This window comes from Musa acuminata, chromosome BXJ1-10, assembly GCF_036884655.1.
Source record: "Musa acuminata AAA Group cultivar baxijiao chromosome BXJ1-10, Cavendish_Baxijiao_AAA, whole genome shotgun sequence".
NCBI lineage: Eukaryota > Viridiplantae > Streptophyta > Magnoliopsida > Zingiberales > Musaceae > Musa > Musa acuminata.
The window spans coordinates 30,819,391-30,838,633 of record NC_088336.1 but is presented as its reverse complement, the minus strand read 5'-3'; the positions used below and the strand labels follow the sequence as shown (position 1 = coordinate 30,838,633).

The following is a 19,243-nucleotide window of genomic DNA, read 5'->3' as shown; positions in this document are numbered from 1 at the left end:
AGTTGCATCCACCAAATCCAAGGATGAACTCCAAGAATGAAGAGATCTGCTGCTGGAATCACAAAGGGTGGACGAGCAGAAGCCTATGGAGGCATGCAAGAGTTTGTTGATGCGAGAAAAGCTTTAGCAATTCCAAGGAGGTTGAAGACATTTCAGAAGAGCTGGTGACTCCTGATCAACCCAGTGCAACTGGTCTTTCAAATTCCATTGAAGCCACTGCATACTAATATTACAATGCATCAATCAAATTTGAATATTCCAATTAGTACATAAATACATAAGTTTGCAAAGAAGTTTAAGTGTTTTTCAGCCACTTAAATCGTTAGAGCAACTACTACTCAGCAACTTCCTGTGATCTTTGGTGATATTTTGTATATACTTGCTGCATAACTTGATCTGAAATATGACTCTCCAAGACTTACCCAAACAAAAACCAATCTGGAATTGGAATTAATTTGGACAAAAGCCAAAAGTCCCTTCGATAGATCCAAAGGTAATCTCAGTTGGACTGTTATGTAGAATTTTTAAAACATGCAGCTAACGTACAAAGCAACAATACTATGCCAAAGACAATCAGAAAATAATTTAAGCTAGAAATCAGTAAGACAGAACAAATTTGATTTATAATCAATGTTAATCTAGCTAGCTTGTCATAAAAGAAAATTCCCACACCACAATGGACCTTTAGATAAGCCCTTTGCAGAAAATTCCCAAATGTCAAATTAGGGAAATAATCTACCTTCGTCGTCACAAATTAGACCATCAGCTAAGCCCTTCCTCATCCTCCGATGCCAAATGCAAGGTATCATTTCCTTTACAGGTGCCAGAAACTCTCAAAATATCAAGCAGCTCAGGAACATTTTCTTTGTGTGGGAGAACAAACTTCTCCATGAATTTGGTATCTGAGAAAACGAGAATCGATGTAAACTTGCATTGTCCAGTCCACAATCCTTTCAATTTCAACATTTCCGTCACACGAAACCGAGGAATTACCCTCTTCTGCAGACCATATAGCAAGAGATATGATTTGTCGGCGATGAAGGAAGGGGTGTAACCGACCACATTGATAAAAAATTCCACTTTTCTGCGCAACATGTCGAGGGACATGCGTAAGAAGGTGGGTGCTTTCCTGACTGCAGAAGAAAACTCCGACTCCGACCACCCGAAGCTCCTCATGAGCTCGAACTTGGCCTCGAACCTTTTTTTGCTTACCATTTGGAGAACATCAAGTGTCCACACGAACATCCGAGATTGCCGTGGCATCCCCAGCTCATCGGCTCTCGCCACCAAAGCTCGGAGTGACTTTGGTTTATTTGTGATTAATTGTGGGTGACTTATCAAGACGACAGAGACCCTTTCTTCAGGAATGCCGCACTCATCCCGCAAGAACTTTAGGTTAGGATGCAATGTCTTCTCAACGCTGTAGAAGAAAAACCGTGTTGTCTTCTTGAGATGCTTGAGAACGAGCTCTCTCGATCACAAGAGACTTTCCCACATCTCCAATTTGGGGACGAAGGAACGGTGAACGTTGTGAAGGAGGATGGCCTGGTTCTTCAGGATGGCATCGACGATATCCGACTCCGATAGGCCCAAATCGCGTAAGAACTGAAACTTCGGGGCCAAGTTTTTCTCCACGTTGCAGCGTAAGTAGCTGGGATCCGCAGATATCACCTTCCTGATACCGGCGCCATCGAAGCCCTGAGATCTCATGAAGTTAAGGACGGCGTCGGGTTTCTCGGTGGATCGGAGGTGCGCAAGAGGTTTAGAGAACTTGGCTGCCTCGGAGGGGGAGAACCCGCAGGAGTTCACGAGGTATTTCACCATGAAGTGGGGATCTGGAGATATGGTGCCGCCTACGGCGGCGGCAGGGTCGACAGAGGAGGAGAAGTAGAAGAGATCTCGAAGGCGGTGAGTTTCGAACAAGGGCAGGAGGCTATTGCGGCGGAGCACGGAGCGGAGCGTCGCAGCCGCCATTGTGGGACGAAAGAGAGCTGACGCAACGGCACCCTGATACAAACAACCCGCTTTCATCTGTAGTCCGTACAACCCTTCGCTAAGCACAAGAAATACAAAATTATAGGAATAAATTATTTATATAAAAAATATGGATAAATTTTTCTTATGAATAAAATTTATAAAATAGATATTCAACATTTTAAGTTAATATCATGTTTTAATAACACAATGGTAATGGTTAGAGGTAGAGGATGTCATCGTTATTCTGGATGACATCGATGATGTCAGACTCCGATAGGCCTAAATCGCGTAAGAATTGAAACTTCGGGACGAGGTTCTTCTCCACGTTGCAGCAAAAGTAATTGGGTCTTGAAGATATCACCTTCCTGATACCAGCGCTGTCGAAGCCCTGAGATCTCATGAAGTTAGGGACGATGTCGGGTTTCTCGATGGCTCGGAGGTGCGCAAGGGGTTTACAGACCTTGGCTGCCTCGAAGGGGTTTAGAGTTCATGAGGTATTCCATCATGAGGTATTAAGAATTTCATCGATTTATTAAATTATTAATTGATTTATTTTCTGATATGATTCTTAAAAAGCAAATATTTTAAATTTTATTTTTGTGTGTGGACAATGTAAAATTAATATTACAATCCATTTTTGTACGAAGTAAAATAAAAATATTATTTATCTATCGAGAAGAGTTCATCTTCTACTATTCCTCGGTAATTCTCCCTTGATGACATGATTGCAAGGACGCGTAGGATTCTTTATTTTCTTTATTATCATTTTTATTTATATTTTAAAATATTTAATAGTAGAATTGTTTTAATTAATATGATGCAAAATAATATTTTAATTTTAAAAATATTATGATTAGTAAATAATGATTATGAAATTATGATGTTAAAATAATTAGTTAATTTAATAATAATAATAATTTATTTAATTAGACATATTTATGTTTTAAAAAATTATGTATGAATTTGTACAATTTAATTAGTTTTAAATTTAAAATTATGAATCTAAATTAGTTAATTCTTGAAAAAGAATAGATTTAATGTTAATTATTATTTTAAAATATTTTTTAAAAAATATCATGATATAATTTAATAATATGAGTTAAATTAATGATTTAATGTAAGTTGATTAATCAAATCAATCTATGCAGTCAAGCATAACCTAACTCATGTGACTAAGTATAACATAATTCATATAGTTAAGTATAATTCAACTCATATGATTCAATATAACTCAATTCATATGGTATACGATACAACACCTACGGTTAGGCAAAACTCAATCATCATTTTCTTGTTAACTTATTTGATCTAAACATAATCTTAATCAATCGACGATAAAATAAAAGAAAATGAGACCTCGAACGATAGGATTTGAATAATGACAAAAGGTTATCACGGTGAAAGGAGGAGCCGAGCATTGTGACTAGATAAAGGAGAGCATCCGGGTGTCATAATTCAAACAGTTGTCCTTCGATATGCATAGGAATAAAAATTACTGTAATAAATTATTTATATCAAAATTATGGATAAAGTTATCTACAAAATATTTATATGATTTTGTATCTTTATAAAGATATAAAATTATTCATTTATTTGATCCAAAAATAATTTATTGTTACACCAGAATTAAAAAAAAAAACAATCTTATGATCGTTCAAAACATGATTTCTTGTGTTTAAATTAATATGCTTTGAATAGTATTTATGACTCGTAAAAATTCAAAAAAAAAAAAGCTCGATTGAAGTTGATGATGGATAATATGATATTTAATTAAAATTGACTGTACATCAATATACTATATCTGTAAAATAACACTTGTTAATTATAGCAGGCCACATTTCAATATGAAGACATCAATCTATACATTCCAACTTCGTGATCATCCATAAATACCCAATCCTTGTTTGAAAATGCATATGTTGTTGTATGTTCACGTTGCATCGGTTCATTAACATGATATATAAGTGCATAATTTTGCTTTGATTCCTCGTCTTATTTAAATTTATGAATTCTACTTTTCTAAGTTCCTTCCATATAATCATTTCATTAATGTCTGTCTGACCAAAATTGAGACTTGAGTTGACATAACGATTTGGGACGTTATTATCCAAGACAAAGAATAAAGATGGAACAACTGATATCAAAATCAATAACACAATTCACGCATTGATAAAGATGAGTGATGATCTTATGACCCTATCTGAAATGAGATACTGAATACAGGCAAAAAGGCATGGATAGCCAGAAAAATACTGGTTGAGAACGGGTCAAGATAGTGTGCATAAAAATCAGAAATACTAGTGATGTAAATGATCATAAACTCTACAACAACAACTAAAGCCAATTACAGAATCTTGCAATACACATTTAATTGTCACTTTTAAGCCTTCTGAGCTTACATGTTAGTTTGCATGTTAGAGTTTGTTTTTTTTCTTTTTTTACCGAAAAAGGAGAAATTTCATTAAAGATTAAAGTGGATTAGATACCGAGCTAGATTGATCTATTATTACAAGAACCAAAAAGACAGAATTTACAGTCCTTCCAAGATTGACTAGCCAATGGCCCACGCCTTTCATGATGCGGGAAACATGGACCACATCGACAACATAAAGACTTGAACAAAGAAATAAAAGAAGGAACCAGTGAATCGACTAACTCAAGGGAATTAGTTCGATTCAGATGTTGGAGAAATTTAGTTGTGCAGCCTTCTGAAGGCTTTCAAGTAGACCAGAAGCTTCAGCTATGATGATGAGAAGTTGCATCCACCAAATCCAAGAATGAACTCCAAGAATGAAGAGATCTGCACCTGGAATCACAAAGGGTGGACGAGCAGAAGCATCAGCTATGATGATGAGAGCATAGTTAGCACTAAAGCTGGTGACTCCTTATCAACCCAGTGCAACTGGTCTTTCAAATCCCATTGAAGCCACTGCATACTAATATTACAATGCATAAATCAAATTTGAATATTCCAATTAGTTCATAAATAAATAAGTTTGCAAAGAAGCCTCCACTGACAAGAGAAAACACCTTAGATATATCCAAATCCATAAATTGGGTGATGACTCATTTAAAATCAAATTACAGAAACAACTCTTTGGTGTTTAAGTTTTTTTCAGCCAGTTAAATCATTAGAGTAATTACCACTCAACAATTTCTTGTGATCTTTGGTGATATTTTCTATATACTGCATAACTTGATCTGAAACATGACTCATCAGGACTTACCCAAACAAAAACCAATCCAGAATTGAAATTAATTTGGACAAAATCCAAAAGTCCCCACAATAGATCCAAAGGTCATCTCAGTTGGACAGTCATGTAGAATTTCTAAAACATTCAGTTTACAGACAAACCAACAATACTATGCCAAAGACAATCAGCAAGACAGAAAAAATTTGATTTATAATCAATGTTAATCTACCTAGCTTGTCATAAAAGAAAAATCCCACACCTAAATGGACCTTTAGATAAGCCCTTTTCAGAAAATTCCCAAATATCAAATTAGGGGAATAATCTACCTTTGTTGGCAAATTAGACCATCAGCTAAGCCCTTTCTCAGCCTCCGATACCAAATGAAAGGTATCATTTTCCTTTACACACGCCATCAACTCTCAAAATATCGAGCAGCTCAGGAACATTTTCTTCGTGAGGGAGAACAAACTTCTCCAAGAATTTGGTATCTGATAATGCGAGAATGTATGGAAACTTGGCTTGTCCCGTCCACAATCCTTTCGATTTCAACATCTCTGTGACACGAAACCGAAGAATTACCCTCTTCTGCAGACTAAATAGCAAGATAGATGGTTGGGAGGCGATGAAGGAAGGGGTGTAACCGACCACATTGATAAAAAATTCCACTTTTCTGCGAAACATATCGAGGGAGATACCTAAGAAGGTGGGTGATTTCCTGACTGCAGAAGAAAACTCCGACTCCGACCACCCGAAGCTCCTCATGAGCTCGACCTTGGCCTCGAACCTTTCTTTGCTTACGTTGTGGAGAGCAACAAGTGTCCGCACGAACATCCGAGATTGCCGTGGCATCCCCAGCTCATCGGCTCTCGCCACCAAAGCTCGGAGAGACTCTGATTTCTGTGAGATGAATTTTGGGTCACTTCTCAAGACGACAGAGACCCTTTCTTCAGGAATGCCGCACTCATCCCTCAAGAACTTTAGGTTAGGCTGCAAAGTCTTCTCAACGCTGGAGAAGAAAAACCATCTTGACTTCTTGAGATGCTTGAGAACGAGCTCTCTCGATCCCAAGAGACTTTCCCACATCTCCAATTTGGGGACCAAGTAACGGTGAACGTTGTAGTGGAGGATGCCATTGTTCTTCAGGATGGCATCGACGATATCCGACTCAGATAGGCCCAAATCGCGTAAGAACTGAAACTTCGGGGCGAGGTTCTTCTCCACGTTGTAGCATAAGTATCTGGGATCCGCAGATATCACCTTCCTGATACCGGCGCCGTCGAAGCCCTGAGATCTCATGAAGTTAAGGACGTCGTCGGGTTTCTCGGTGGATCGGAGGTGCGCAAGGGATTTAGAGAACTTGGCTGCCTCGGAGGAGGAGAACCCGCAGGAGTTCAGGAGGTATTCCACCATGAAGTGGGGATCTGGAGACATGGTGCCGCCTACGGTGACGGCGGCAGCGTCGACAGAGGAGGAGAAGAAGAGGCGATCTCGAAGGCGGCAGGTTTCGAACAAGGGAAGGAGGCGATTGCGGCGGAGTACGGAGCGCAGCGTCGCAGCCGCCATCGTGGGAGAGGAAAATGACCTGAAAGGGGTACCCTAATTCCTATATATAGTGTGTATAAGCTTCGCTATGCACAAGAAATACAAAACTGCAGGAATAATGTATTTATATCACAAATATGGATAAAGTGATCGACAAAATATTTATATAATTTTGTCTCTCCATAAGAAAACACGCTTTACATGAGAAAAGTGATTTGATCATCCGACGAATTCTTTTTTAAAAAAAACTTCTACATTCAAATTTTCTTATGATATTGCCTAAATTAAAAAAATTAATTTTTTTAATATTCAATTTTCTTCTATCGATCATCGCTTTTTACTGTACTTTTATATGCGTTTCATTATATTTTTACCTCATCAATTATCCTCCACTATCTTATCGTTTGTTTGACAATCCAAACATTAGCAATCCTCGCCGATCGACTATTATCGATGATCCTCATGTAAAAAAAGAACAGATTATCCGAGAATCGATGCAAAGATATATATATATATATATATATATATATATATATATGTATATATATATATATATATGTATATATATATGTATATATATATATATATATATATATATATATATGTATATATATATATATATATATATCACAACACCTGTTAATTATAGCAGGCCACATTTTCAATCTGGAGACAATCAATCTATACATGCCAACTTCGTGAGCATCCGAAAGTATCCTATCCTTTTATGCTTTATGTTCACATTGCATTGGTTCATTAACATGAAATATGTGCACGATTTTGCTTAGATTACTTGTCTTATTTAAATTCATGAATTCTACTTTTCTCACTTCCTTCCATATATTCATTTCAATAATGTCAGTCTTCCCAAAATTGAGACATACGTGTGTTGACAAAAAGAATTGGGACGTTATTATTCAGTCATAAAGAAAAAAGAGTATCTTCCCAATATTGTTGATGAACTTCCAAGTTCTATCAGTTCTACGACTCCTGCACAGCAAAGACGGAACAACTGATATCAAAATATAAAACGCATATCAGACATGGCTAGGCAGAAAAAAATCGAGTTGGGAATGAGTGAAGATAGTGTGCATAAATCTGAAATACTAGTGATGCAAATGATCATAAACTATACTACAAGAGCGAAAGGTAATTAACGAATCTTGAAATACACATTTAATTGTCACTTCTAAACGTTTTGATCTTACATGTTAGTTTGCACGTTAGACTTTGTATGAAGATTCTTACACATGAAGCTTCTTAATGGTTTTGAAGTGGTCTGTTCTACAACATGAAAGGAATGAGGTTGACTGCCTCCCAATTCCTTATGTAATAATTATTTCCAAAATCCAATCTTCTATAATTATTATTTTAGACTATTATTATTATTATCAATCCAACAATCCAATTTATCTTGGAGCTAGGATCTTGGAGCAAGGGATATAGAGATAAATGCTAATATATATATATATATTCTTTTACACATATAGAGTTAAATAGTTAACCACAATCATCATTGATTACAAAAAAAAATGTCGGAATAATGATGAGGACTTAGACACAAAATAAATTCGATATCTGACGCAATCCATGAGAGAGATCATTTACTAATTCCTTTTATCACTCATAGGCTCAAATCTTAATCTGTTTCTTTCATCCAATCTTCTGTCACTTATGATTAGACCACCATGAAATATCCAGCAACAAAATTCACATTTGTCTCATCCACTTTATCTTAATATAGATATTATCATTGTGCTTAGCTCCCACCTGCACCATGGCACAAAAGGCATTGCACTTACAACAAGCCTTTTGTAATGTCATTGAGACCCAAAGGATTTAACTACATTTATGTAACATATTAGCATCCATTGCAAGAGATATTTAACTTCCAATCTATATTATGCTTACACATAGTTGTGTAATGAAAACAGATACATAACTTACAATTGGAAGAAAGAAGAAAAACCAGCAGACTTGATGAAGAATTCACAGAAATCACACTTACCTGATTGCATGAGGAGCAATCTATAACAAACATTTAAAGAAAGTAAGATACACAGTTGAGTGTACGCACGAGAAACGGGCTGCATACGGTCCGTAATGGGTTCAATTGGGCCTTACGAACAAAAGTAAGAAATATTGAGCAAGTCTACACAATGGGAAAGCCCAATTTAGGCCGATTATGGGTCTCGATATGCCCATTGAGAATTGAGATAATAACCAAATGATTTTGAAACCTTGTTATACCAAACTCGCAACAGATTAAATAAACTAACACGCTCAAAAATTAAACAAAAACTATGAACAAGAATCCAAGAACCAATTCCAATGATTGCTTGCAAGAGACAAGATTCATAGCATACTCTATAGCACTACAAACAAGCATGGCAGGAACAAGAATGTAATTAGAAAAGCAGTTTTCGCATACCTTCCAATATTCTTGATGCACTTGTTTGTTCTATCAGTTCCACAATTCATGCACAGCTACACAAAATTCGCTGCAAAAGATGAACAGCTGATATCAAGATTCCGAAAACATTTTACATATGAGAAAGATGATCAATATTCTTATGATCTTATCTGAATTGTGATATTAAAAATATGCACAATTGCATGGAGAGGCCAAAACAAGAGTAGCTGAGAATGGGTAAGGATAGTTTGCACAATCATAAGTAGTCATTTCTGCACTAAATGCGGGACATAAAACCTTATGATGCAATGATCATTAACTCTAAAAGAAATCCTAAAGACAATTACAGAGATTTGAAATTCACATTTTGTTGTCAATTTTAAAATGTTTAGGCGTATAAATTAGTTTGCATGTTAGAGTTTGTTGTGATGCAGGAAATGCCTGGGCAACAATTCCAATGAGGCTGAAGACATTTCAGGATAGCAAACTCTACAATTCCAGTGAGACTGAAGACATTTCAGGATAGCATACTCAACAATTCCAATGAGGATGAAGGCATTTCAGTATAACATACACAAGTTTTGATTCTCTGAAGTCCATTCAACCTGCAAGCAAAGTGACACCTTCTTACATGCAAAAGAAATGGGTGAGTACCAAGCCAATGGTAATCCTGATCAACACAAAAACTGGTCTTCCAAATTCCATTGAGGCCCCTGCATGCAAATATCACAATACATAACAGAAACATAAATGGAATCTTCCAATTAGCACACGAGCAAGTTTGCATAGAAACTCAACTGACAAGATGAAAACTCACCTACAACAAATTATAGAAACAACACTTTGGGGTTTAAATTTTTTTCAGCTACTAAAATCATCAGAGCAAGTACTACTCCATTTAACTTCTCGTTATCTTTGGTGGTGTATACATACTGCATAACTTAATCTGAAACATGGCTCTTTCACACTCACCCAACAACCAATAACCGATCCGGAATTACATTGGACAGAATCCAAATACCCTTTCAGAATCAACTTAAACAGAATCCAAATGTTCCTAAGATCCAAAATAATCTCCGTTGGACTGCTAAGCAGAATTTCTAAAATCTGCAGTTCACATACAAACCAACAATACTGTGCCATTTGCATTGTCACATACAAACAAAGTTGGTTTATAATCAATGCTAAACTAGCTTGTCACATGAGAAGAATCTCACACCTCAATAGACTTTTAGAGAAGCCATTTGCATTCTATTTCCAGAATCTCAAACTAGGGGAATAATCTACCTTCATCTATCAGAGATTTCAAACAGGCCAGGGACTTGTGCTTTGCAACAAAGAACAGACTTTTCCATGAACCTTAATGAGTAAAACTGGAAGACATTTTGTGTTGGGCAATGCGTAGACCTTCCAATTACAACATTACTACCATATGGCACCAAAGGAATAATTCTTTCACTGGACTGCACCTCAGTAGCCAAGGCTGGTGGTCGATGTAAGACAGCTTGTTGTCAAGGGAAAAGGTGCCGAATCACTGCTCAGCTCCTGTTGAGAAATTCAAATGTGAGTTAGACCATCAGCTAAGCCCTTCTCATCCTCCTCTGATACCAAATAAAAGGGCTCATTTCCCTTCACACTCACCTGCTCTCAAAATATCAAGAAGCTCAGGAACCTTTTCTTTGTAAGGTAGAACAATCTTCTCCCGGAATTTTGTATTTGATAATTTCACATAGTACGAAAACTTGCCTAGTCGAGTCCCCAAGCCTTTCGTAATCAACATCTCCAAAACACGAAACCGAGGAATTACCCTCTTCTGCAGACCATATAGCAAGATAGTTGGTTGGGAGGCGATGAAGGAAGGGGTGTACCCGACTATATTGATAAAAAATTCCATTTTTCTGCGCATCATGTCGACGGACACGCGTAAGAAGGTGGGTGCTTTCCTGACTGCAGAAGAAAACTCCGACTCCGACCACCCGAAGCTCCTCATGAGCTCGACCTTGGCCTCGAACCTTTCTTGGCTTACGTTGTGGAAAACAACAAGTGTCCACATGAACATCCGAGATTGCCGTGGCATCCCCAGCTCATCGGCTCTCGCCACCAAAGCTCGGAGTGACTTTGGTTTCTGTGAGATTAATTGTGGGTGACTTCTCAAGACGAGAGAGAACCTTTCTTCCGGAATGCCGCACTCATCCCTCAAGAACTTTAGGTTAGGATGCAATGTCTTCTCGACGCTGGAGAAGAAAAACCATCCTGACTTCTTGAGATGCTTGAGAACGAGCTCTCTCGATCCCAAGAGACTTTCCCATGTCTCCAATTTGGGGCCGAAGGAACGGTGAACGTTGCGGCAGAGGATGTCATCGTTATTCCGGATGACATCGACGATGTCCGACTCCGATAGGCCCAAATCGCGTAAGAACTGAAACTTCGGGGTGAGGTTCTTCTCCACGTTGCAGCATAAGTATCTGGGATCCCCAGATATCACCTTCCTGATACCGGCGCCATCGAAGCCCTGAGATCTCATGAAGTTAAGGACGGCGTCGGGTTTCTCGGTGGATCGGAGGTGCGCAAGGGGTTCAGAGAACATGGCTGCCTCGGAGGGGGAGAACCCGCAGGAGTTCACGAGGTATTCCACCATGAAGTGGGGATCTGGAGATATGGTGCCGCCTACGGCGGCGGCAGCGTCGACAGAGGAGGAGAAGAAGAGGAGATCTCGAAGGCGGCAGGTTTCGAACAAGGGCAGAAGGCCATTGCGGCGGAGTACGGAGCGGAGCGGAGCAGCAGCCATTGTGGGACAAGAGTGCAGCCGCAGCGGCACCCTAATTACAACCACGCTCCTTAAACGAAGTGCGTATAACCTTCGGTATGCACAAGAAATATAAAATTATAGGAATAAATTATTTATATCAAAAATATGGATAAAATGATCTTAAAATACTAATTTGACAGGTTTCATCTGTCCTTAAATCATTCAGTTTAAGTACAATTACTTACTTTCTTTTCTTATGAATAAAAATTATAAAATAAATATTCAATATTTTAAGTTAAGTGATATTATTTTTATTAATTAAATAAATATAACAATTAAAATATTTATTACCTTGGAAGGCTCGACTCTTTTTATTTAATAGGTGCGATTTCCTTTTCTTAGTTTTTCACTACTTCAAATCAGAATAAGAGAGGTAGGCGCTTGTATATTTTTTTAAAAAATATTATTATTATTATTATTTTTTTATTCATGCTATATATAGTTTCTAAAATTTTATTATATTCATCCAAATATTTAATTTTTTTTGGATTTAATATATTATAATTATTCATACTACAATCATTTTTAAAATTTTTATCTTGCAACATACTAGTTGTAATATTCAATTTCTATTAGATTTGTACAATAGTTGAGTAAAAATATTATTTTCCCTTTAATGTAAATTTATATTTTTAATCTATTAATATTTATTATATTTTAATGACTCAATTATAATAGTTTGGTGTTTTGATTATAATTTGATGATGCTATAATTTAAAATTAAAAAAATAATTATGATTTAAGTTAAAATCTATTTAGTAAGTCAGACTCTACTCACAAGCTAAACTACAACCCGTAGATTAGACCCAACGAACATGCTAAGCTTGGTTAATCACTTAATCCGGCTCAACATGGATAATCATATGTAGTATACATGATTAGTTCATAGACTGCGTAGCTTAGTATGTTATATGCATGATCATGTACAATGCAAATGATTAGCATATTGACTAACTTAACCTATTATATTACTATGCAATCTAACTTATTATCTTTAATTTATCTCATTTGTGTTTGATTGAGCGAAATCTAATCTGATAAATTTAAATAGATTGAAGGGGACTCTGAAAATTTTTTCGGTTATTTTTTTTTTGAAAGCTAAACCTTAGACTTGAAGTTGAATGTTTATTTTTGAATTTATATTATTATGTTTATGAATAAAACCTATGATTATTTTTAACTTTTATTTTGATGTATAAATAAATTATTATATATATATATATATATATATATATGTGATATTTATCGATGATATTTAGACAATGATATCTTGGAGTTCCCTGCAACGTATGGAGTTGATGTCGAGGGGGAAAAGATGACCTCTCTGCTTCTCATTTTCATTTTTCTTTTTGATAAGCTGAAGTTACTTCGTGTCTGATTTTTATTTTTTATAGCAACTTATTTTAACAACTGTGGATTTCTGGCGACTCTTATTATGTAGTGATTCAGCTTGGCGTTGTGGATTAAAAGTTCAATTACTTAATCACATGTCTTTTACTTGAACCAGTAACCATTTTTGCGTGGCTATTATGTTTGTTTCTGCACCACTTTTGAACTTTTTTTTTTTTCTCGTAATGCTTCAGCTCAACTCTTCCCTTTTATAGATGTTAGGTGTTCTGAAACTTCAAGATTTTTGTAATCATAGATTTTTTTTTCTTAACATCAATTAATTATTATAAATCATATATTGTTATTTTAATTTATTTATTTAATATACTTTAAACTAATTAAAATTATTTTTTATTATTTGAACAAATTAAGAATTTTATTGATTTATTAAATTATTAATTGATTTATTTTCTGATATGATTCTTAAAAAGCAAATATTTTAAATTTTATTTTTGTGTGTGGACAATGTAAAATTAATATTACAATCCATTTTTGTATGAAAGTAAAATAAAAATATTATTTATCTATCGAGAAGAGTTCGTCTTCTACTATTCCTCATTAATTCCCCTCTCTTATAAGTTGGACGAAGGATTAAGAAAAAAAAAATTTTGATGATAGGATTGCAAGGACGAGTAGGATTCTTTATTTTCTTTATTATCATTTTTATTTATATTTTAAAATATTTAATAGTAGAATTTTTTTAATTAATATGATGCAAAATAATGTTTTAATTTTAAAATATTATGATTAATAAATAATGATTATGAAATTATGATGTTAAAATAATTAGTTTATTTAATAATAATTTTCATTTATTTAATTAGACATATTTATGTTTTAAAAAATTTTGTATGAATTTGTACAATTTAATTAGTTTTAAATTCAAAATTATCAATCTAAATTAGTTAATTCTTGAAAAAGAATAGATTTAAGGTTAGTTATTATTTTAAAGTATTTTTAAAAAATATTATGATATAATTTAATAATATGAGTTAAATTATTGATTTAATATAAGTTGATTTATCAAATCAATCTATGTAGTCAATCACAACCTAACTAATGTGACTAAGTATTACATAATTCATATAGTTAAGTATAATTCAACTCATGATTCAACATAATTCAATTTATATGGTCAGATACAATACAACACCTAACATAATTTTAATCAATCGACGATAAAATAAAAGAAAAAGAGACCTCGAACGATAGGTTTTGAATAATGACAAAAGGTTATCACGGTGAAAGGAGGAGCCGAGCATTGTGACTAGATAAAGGAGAGCATCCGGGTATCATAATTCAAACAGTTGTCCTTCACTATGCATAGGAATAAAAATTACTGTAATAAATTATTTATATCAAAATTATGGATAAATTATTTATATCAAAATTATGGATTTGAGACATTATTATCCAAGACAAAGAATAAAGAATAAAGATGGAACAAATGATATCAAAATCCAAAACACATTTCACGCATTGATAAAGATGATGATGATCTTATGACCCAATCTGAAATGAGATACTGAATACATGCACAAAGGCATCGATAGCCAGAAAAATACTGGTTGAGAACGGGTCAAGATAGCGTGCATAAAAATCAGAAATACTAGTGATGTAAATGATCATAAACTCTACAACAAGAACTAAAGCCAATTACAGAATCTTGCAATAAACATTTAATTGTCACTTTTAAACCTTCTGAGCTTACATGTTAGTTTGCATGCTAGAGTTTTTTTTCACCAAAAAAGGAGAAATTTCAATAAAGATTAAAGCGGATTAGATACTGAGATAGACTGATCTATCATTACAAGACCCAAAAAAACAGAGAATTTACAGCCCTTCCAAGATTGACTAGACAATGGGCCACGCGGTTCATGATGCGGGAAACATGGACCACATCGACAACATGAAGACTTGAAATAAGAAATAAAATGACATCCAAAATATTCTTAAGGAACCAGCGAATTGACTAACTCAAGGCAATTAGTTCGATAAAGATGTTAGAGAAATTTAGTTGTGCAGCCTTCTGAAGGCTTTCAAGTGGAGCAAAAGCTTCAGCTATGATGATGAGAAATTGCATCCACCAAATCCAAGAATGAAGAGATCTGCACCTGGAATCACAAAGAGTGGACGAGCAGAAGCCTATGGAGGCATGCAAGAGTTTGTTGATGCGAGAAAAGCTTTAGCAATTCCGAAGGAGGTTGAAGACGTTTCAGAAGAGCTGGTGACTCCTGATCAACCCAGTGCAACTGGTCTTTCAAATTCCATTGAAGCCACTGCATACTAATATTACAATGAATCAATCAAATTTGAATAATCCAATTAGTACATAAATACATAAGTTTGCAAAGAAGTTTAAGTGTTTTTCAGCCACTTAAATCGTTAGAGCAATTACTACGCAGCAACTTCCTGTGATCTTTGGTGATATTTTGTATATACTTACAGCATAACTTGATCTGAAATATGACTCTTCAAGACTAACCCAAACAAAAACCAATCTGGAATTGGATTAATTTGGACAAAAGCCAAAAGTCCCTTCGATATATCCAAAGGTAATCTCAGTTGGACTGTTATGTAGAATTTTTAAAACATGCAGCTAACGTACAAAGCAACAATACTATGCCAAAGACAATCAGAAAATAATTTAAGCTAGCAATCAGTAAGACAGAACAAATTTGATTTATAATCAATGTTAATCTAGCTAGCTTGTCATAAAAGAAAATTCCCACACCACAATGGACCTTTAGATAAGCCCTTTGCAGAAAATTCCCAAATGTCAAATTAGGGAAATAATCTACCTTCGTCGTCACAAATTAGACCATCAGCTAAGCCCTTCCTCATCCTCCGATGCCAAATGCAAGGTATCATTTCCTTTACAGGTGCCAGCAACTCTCAAAATATCAAGCAGCTCAGGAACATTTTCTTTGTGTGGGAGAACAAACTTCTCCATGAATTTGGTATCTGAGAAAAAGAGAATCGATGTAAACTTGGCTTGTCCAGTCCACAATCCTTTCGATTTCAACATCTCTGTGACACGAAACCGAAGAATTACCCTCTTCTGCAGACTAAATAGCAAGATAGATGGTTGGGAGGCGATGAAGGAAGGGGTGTAACCGACCACATTGATAAAAAATTCCACTTTTCTGCGAAACATATCGAGGGAGATACCTAAGAAGGTGGGTGATTTCCTGACTGCAGAAGAAAACTCCGACTCCGACCACCCGAAGCTCCTCATGAGCTCGACCTTGGCCTCGAACCTTTCTTTGCTTACGTTGTGGAGAGCAACAAGTGTCCGCACGAACATCCGAGATTGCCGTGGCATCCCCAGCTCATCGGCTCTCGCCACCAAAGCTCGGAGAGACTCTGGTTTCTGTGAGATGAATTTTGGGTCACTTCTCAAGACGACAGAGACCCTTTCTTCAGGAATGCCGCACTCATCCCTCAAGAACTTTAGGTTAGGCTGCAAAGTCTTCTCAACGCTGGAGAAGAAAAACCATCTTGACTTCTTGAGATGCTTGAGAACGAGCTCTCTCGATCCCAAGAGACTTTCCCACATCTCCAATTTGGGGACCAAGTAACGGTGAACGTTGTAGTGGAGGATGCCATTGTTCTTCAGGATGGCATCGACGATATCCGACTCCGATAGGCCTAAATCGCGTAAGAACTGAAACTTCGGGGCGAGGTTCTTCTCCACGTTGTAGCATAAGTATCTGGGATCCGCAGATATCACCTTCCTGATACCGGCGCCGTCGAAGCCCTGAGATCTCATGAAGTTAAGGACGTCGTCGGGTTTCTCGGTGGATCGGAGGTGCGCAAGGGATTTAGAGAACTTGGCTGCCTCGGAGGGGGAGAACCCGCAGGAGTTCACGAGGTATTCCACCATGAAGTGGGGATCTGGAGACATGGTGCCGCCTACGGTGACGGCGGCAGCGTCGACAGAGGAGGAGAAGAAGAGGCGACCTCGAAGGCGGCAGGTTTCGAACAAGGGAAGGAGGCGATTGCGGCGGAGTACGGAGCGCAGCGTCGCAGCCGCCATCGTGGGAGAAGAAAGAGAACTGAAATGGGTAACCTAATTCCTATATATAGTGTGTATAAACTTCGCTATGCACAAGAAATACAAAACTGCAGGAATAATTTATTTATATCACAAATATGGATAAAGTGATCGACAAAATATTTATATAATTTTGTCTCTCCATAAGAAAACACGCTTTACATGAGACAAGTGATTTGATCATCCGACGAATTCTTTTTTTAAAAAAACTTCTACATTCAAATTTTCTTATGATACTGCCTAAATTAAAAAAAAATTAATTTTTTTAATATTCAGTTTTCTTCTATCGATCATCGCTTTTTACTCTACTTTTATATGCGTTTCATTATATTTTTACCTCGTCAATTATCCTCCACTATCTTATCGTTTGTTTGACAATCCAAACAGTAGCAACCTCGCCGATCGACTATTATCGATGATCCTCATGTAAAAAAAGAACAGATTATCCGAGACAATCAATCTATACATGCCAACTTCGTGAGCATCCGAAAGTATCCTTTATATATATATGACAACACCTGTTAATTATAGCAGGCCACATTTCAATCTGGAGACAATCAATCTATACATGCCAACTTCCTGAGCATCCGAAAGTATCCTATCCTTTTATGTTTTATGTTCACATTGCAATGGTTCATTAACATAAAATAAGTGCACGATTTTGCTTAGATTACTTGTCTTATTTAAATTCATGAATTCTACTTTTCTCACTTCCTTCCATATATTCATTTCATTAATGTCTGTCTTCCCAAAATTGAGTCATACGTGTGTCGACAAAAAGAATTGGGACGTTATTATTCAGTCATCAAGAAAAAAGAGTATCTTCCCAATATTGTTGATGAACTTGCAAGTTCTATCAGTTCTACGACTCCTGCACAGAATCGCTGCAAAGACGGAACAACTGATATCAAAATATAAAACGCATATCAAGCATGGCTAGGCAGAAAAAAAACGAGTTGAGAATGAGTGAAGATAGTGTGCATAAATCTGAAATACTAGTGATGCAAATGATCATAAACTCTACTACAAGAGCTAAAGGTAATTAACGAATCTTGAAATACACATTTAATTATCACATCTAAACCTTTTGAGCTTATATGTTAGTTTGCACATTCGACTTTGTATGAAGATTCTTACACATGAAGCTTCTTAATGGTTTTGAAGTGGTCTGTTCTACAACATGAAAGGAATGAGGTTGACTGCCTCCCAATTACTTATGTAATAATTATTTTCAAAATCCAATCTTCTATAATTATTATTATAGACTATTATTATTATTATTAATCCAACAATCCAGTTTATCTTGGAGCAAGGGATATAGAGATAAATGCTAATATATATATATATATATATGTATATTCTTTTACACTTTTAGCAGAAGAACTACGCGAAGGCCTGAATTCCTATTTTCAAGATACTCATATCTCAGAAAAAGAAGTAGAGATGCCGTATCCTCGAAAGCCTCAGAGGGAATTAATTGCAGCAGGACTGGAAGAAGAACTAGTAATGGAATACCCCCAGTTAGCAAAATTATCTCATCAGGTATATTCATCATCTGCTGTGTCAAATTATAGGCCACCGACGGACTCAACCATGGGACCAATAAATTACCCTCCGGCTGTGAATATAGAATCCATAAGCCAAAGGCCAGAATATGAAGGGCATTCAAGACAACCAAGTTTCAAGGCAAAGAACTTTTCAGAAGCCTGGAACCCCCCTTCAGCCTTTCAGCAGCAACAGGGAGCAATAAATTCGGAATAATGATGAGGACTTGACATAAAATAAATTCGATATCTGACGCAATCCATGAGAGGGACTAATTTACTAATACCTTTTATCACTCATAGGCTCAAATCTTAATC

The 19,243-nt window shown here is 36.0% G+C and overlaps 3 protein-coding genes across 15 annotated transcripts; all 3 read right to left on the bottom strand.

Moving 5' to 3' along the window:
• Positions 1 to 4,439: 4,439 nt before the first annotated feature.
• On the bottom strand, positions 4,440 to 10,548 carry LOC103969108 (uncharacterized). Of its 8 annotated transcripts, none has more exons than XM_065088009.1 (5): positions 10,414 to 10,548; positions 9,701 to 9,839; positions 9,145 to 9,214; positions 5,498 to 6,753; positions 4,440 to 4,783 (listed from the first exon to the last, which is right to left on the bottom strand). In XM_065088009.1, exons 3-4 carry the CDS (start codon positions 9,192 to 9,194, stop codon positions 5,562 to 5,564), a joined length of 1,242 nt encoding a protein of 413 aa, XP_064944081.1. In that variant the 5' UTR covers positions 9,195 to 9,214; positions 9,701 to 9,839; positions 10,414 to 10,548; the 3' UTR covers positions 4,440 to 4,783; positions 5,498 to 5,561. The 8 variants fall into 8 exon arrangements, with proteins under 8 accessions (XP_064944081.1, XP_064944082.1, XP_064944080.1 ...); XM_065088010.1 differs by having other exon boundaries at positions 9,758 to 9,839; XM_065088008.1 differs by lacking the exon at positions 10,414 to 10,548 and adding an exon at positions 9,944 to 10,000 and having other exon boundaries at positions 9,758 to 9,839.
• Positions 10,185 to 11,971, bottom strand: LOC135586096 (uncharacterized). The gene is made up of 2 exons (XM_009382543.3): positions 10,768 to 11,971; positions 10,185 to 10,671 (listed from the first exon to the last, which is right to left on the bottom strand). Exons 1-2 carry the CDS (start codon positions 11,912 to 11,914, stop codon positions 10,658 to 10,660), a joined length of 1,161 nt encoding a protein of 386 aa, XP_009380818.2. The 5' UTR covers positions 11,915 to 11,971; the 3' UTR covers positions 10,185 to 10,657.
• Positions 11,972 to 15,087: 3,116 nt separating this feature from the next.
• On the bottom strand, positions 15,088 to 17,563 carry LOC103969109 (uncharacterized). Of its 6 annotated transcripts, none has more exons than XM_009382550.3 (3): positions 16,496 to 17,554; positions 16,126 to 16,288; positions 15,088 to 15,610 (listed from the first exon to the last, which is right to left on the bottom strand). In XM_009382550.3, the coding sequence occupies exons 1-2, from the start codon at positions 17,361 to 17,363 to the stop codon at positions 16,149 to 16,151; spliced, it is 1,008 nt and encodes a 335-aa protein (XP_009380825.2). In that variant the 5' UTR covers positions 17,364 to 17,554; the 3' UTR covers positions 15,088 to 15,610; positions 16,126 to 16,148. The 6 variants fall into 6 exon arrangements, with proteins under 6 accessions (XP_009380825.2, XP_009380823.2, XP_009380821.2 ...); XM_009382548.3 differs by having other exon boundaries at positions 16,126 to 16,354; positions 16,496 to 17,550; XM_065088014.1 differs by lacking the exon at positions 15,088 to 15,610 and adding an exon at positions 16,380 to 16,392 and having other exon boundaries at positions 16,200 to 16,288; positions 16,496 to 17,561.
• Between the last annotated feature and the right edge of the window lie 1,680 nt (positions 17,564 to 19,243).

Excerpts from the sequence above, each read along its gene's own strand:
- LOC103969108 (XM_065088009.1), bottom strand. The coding sequence starts at position 9,194 with ATGAATTGTGGAACTGATAGAACAAACAAGTGCATCAAGAATATTGGA. Across the intron at positions 6,754-9,144 it reads TGCATCAAGAATATTGGAAG|GTCATTTTCCTCTCCCACGA; the intron begins GTATGCGAAAAC and ends TACCCCTTTCAG.
- LOC135586096 (XM_009382543.3), bottom strand. The coding sequence starts at position 11,914 with ATGGCTGCTGCTCCGCTCCGCTCCGTACTCCGCCGCAATGGCCTTCTG.
- LOC103969109 (XM_009382546.3), bottom strand. The coding sequence starts at position 17,363 with ATGGCGGCTGCGACGCTGCGCTCCGTACTCCGCCGCAATCGCCTCCTT.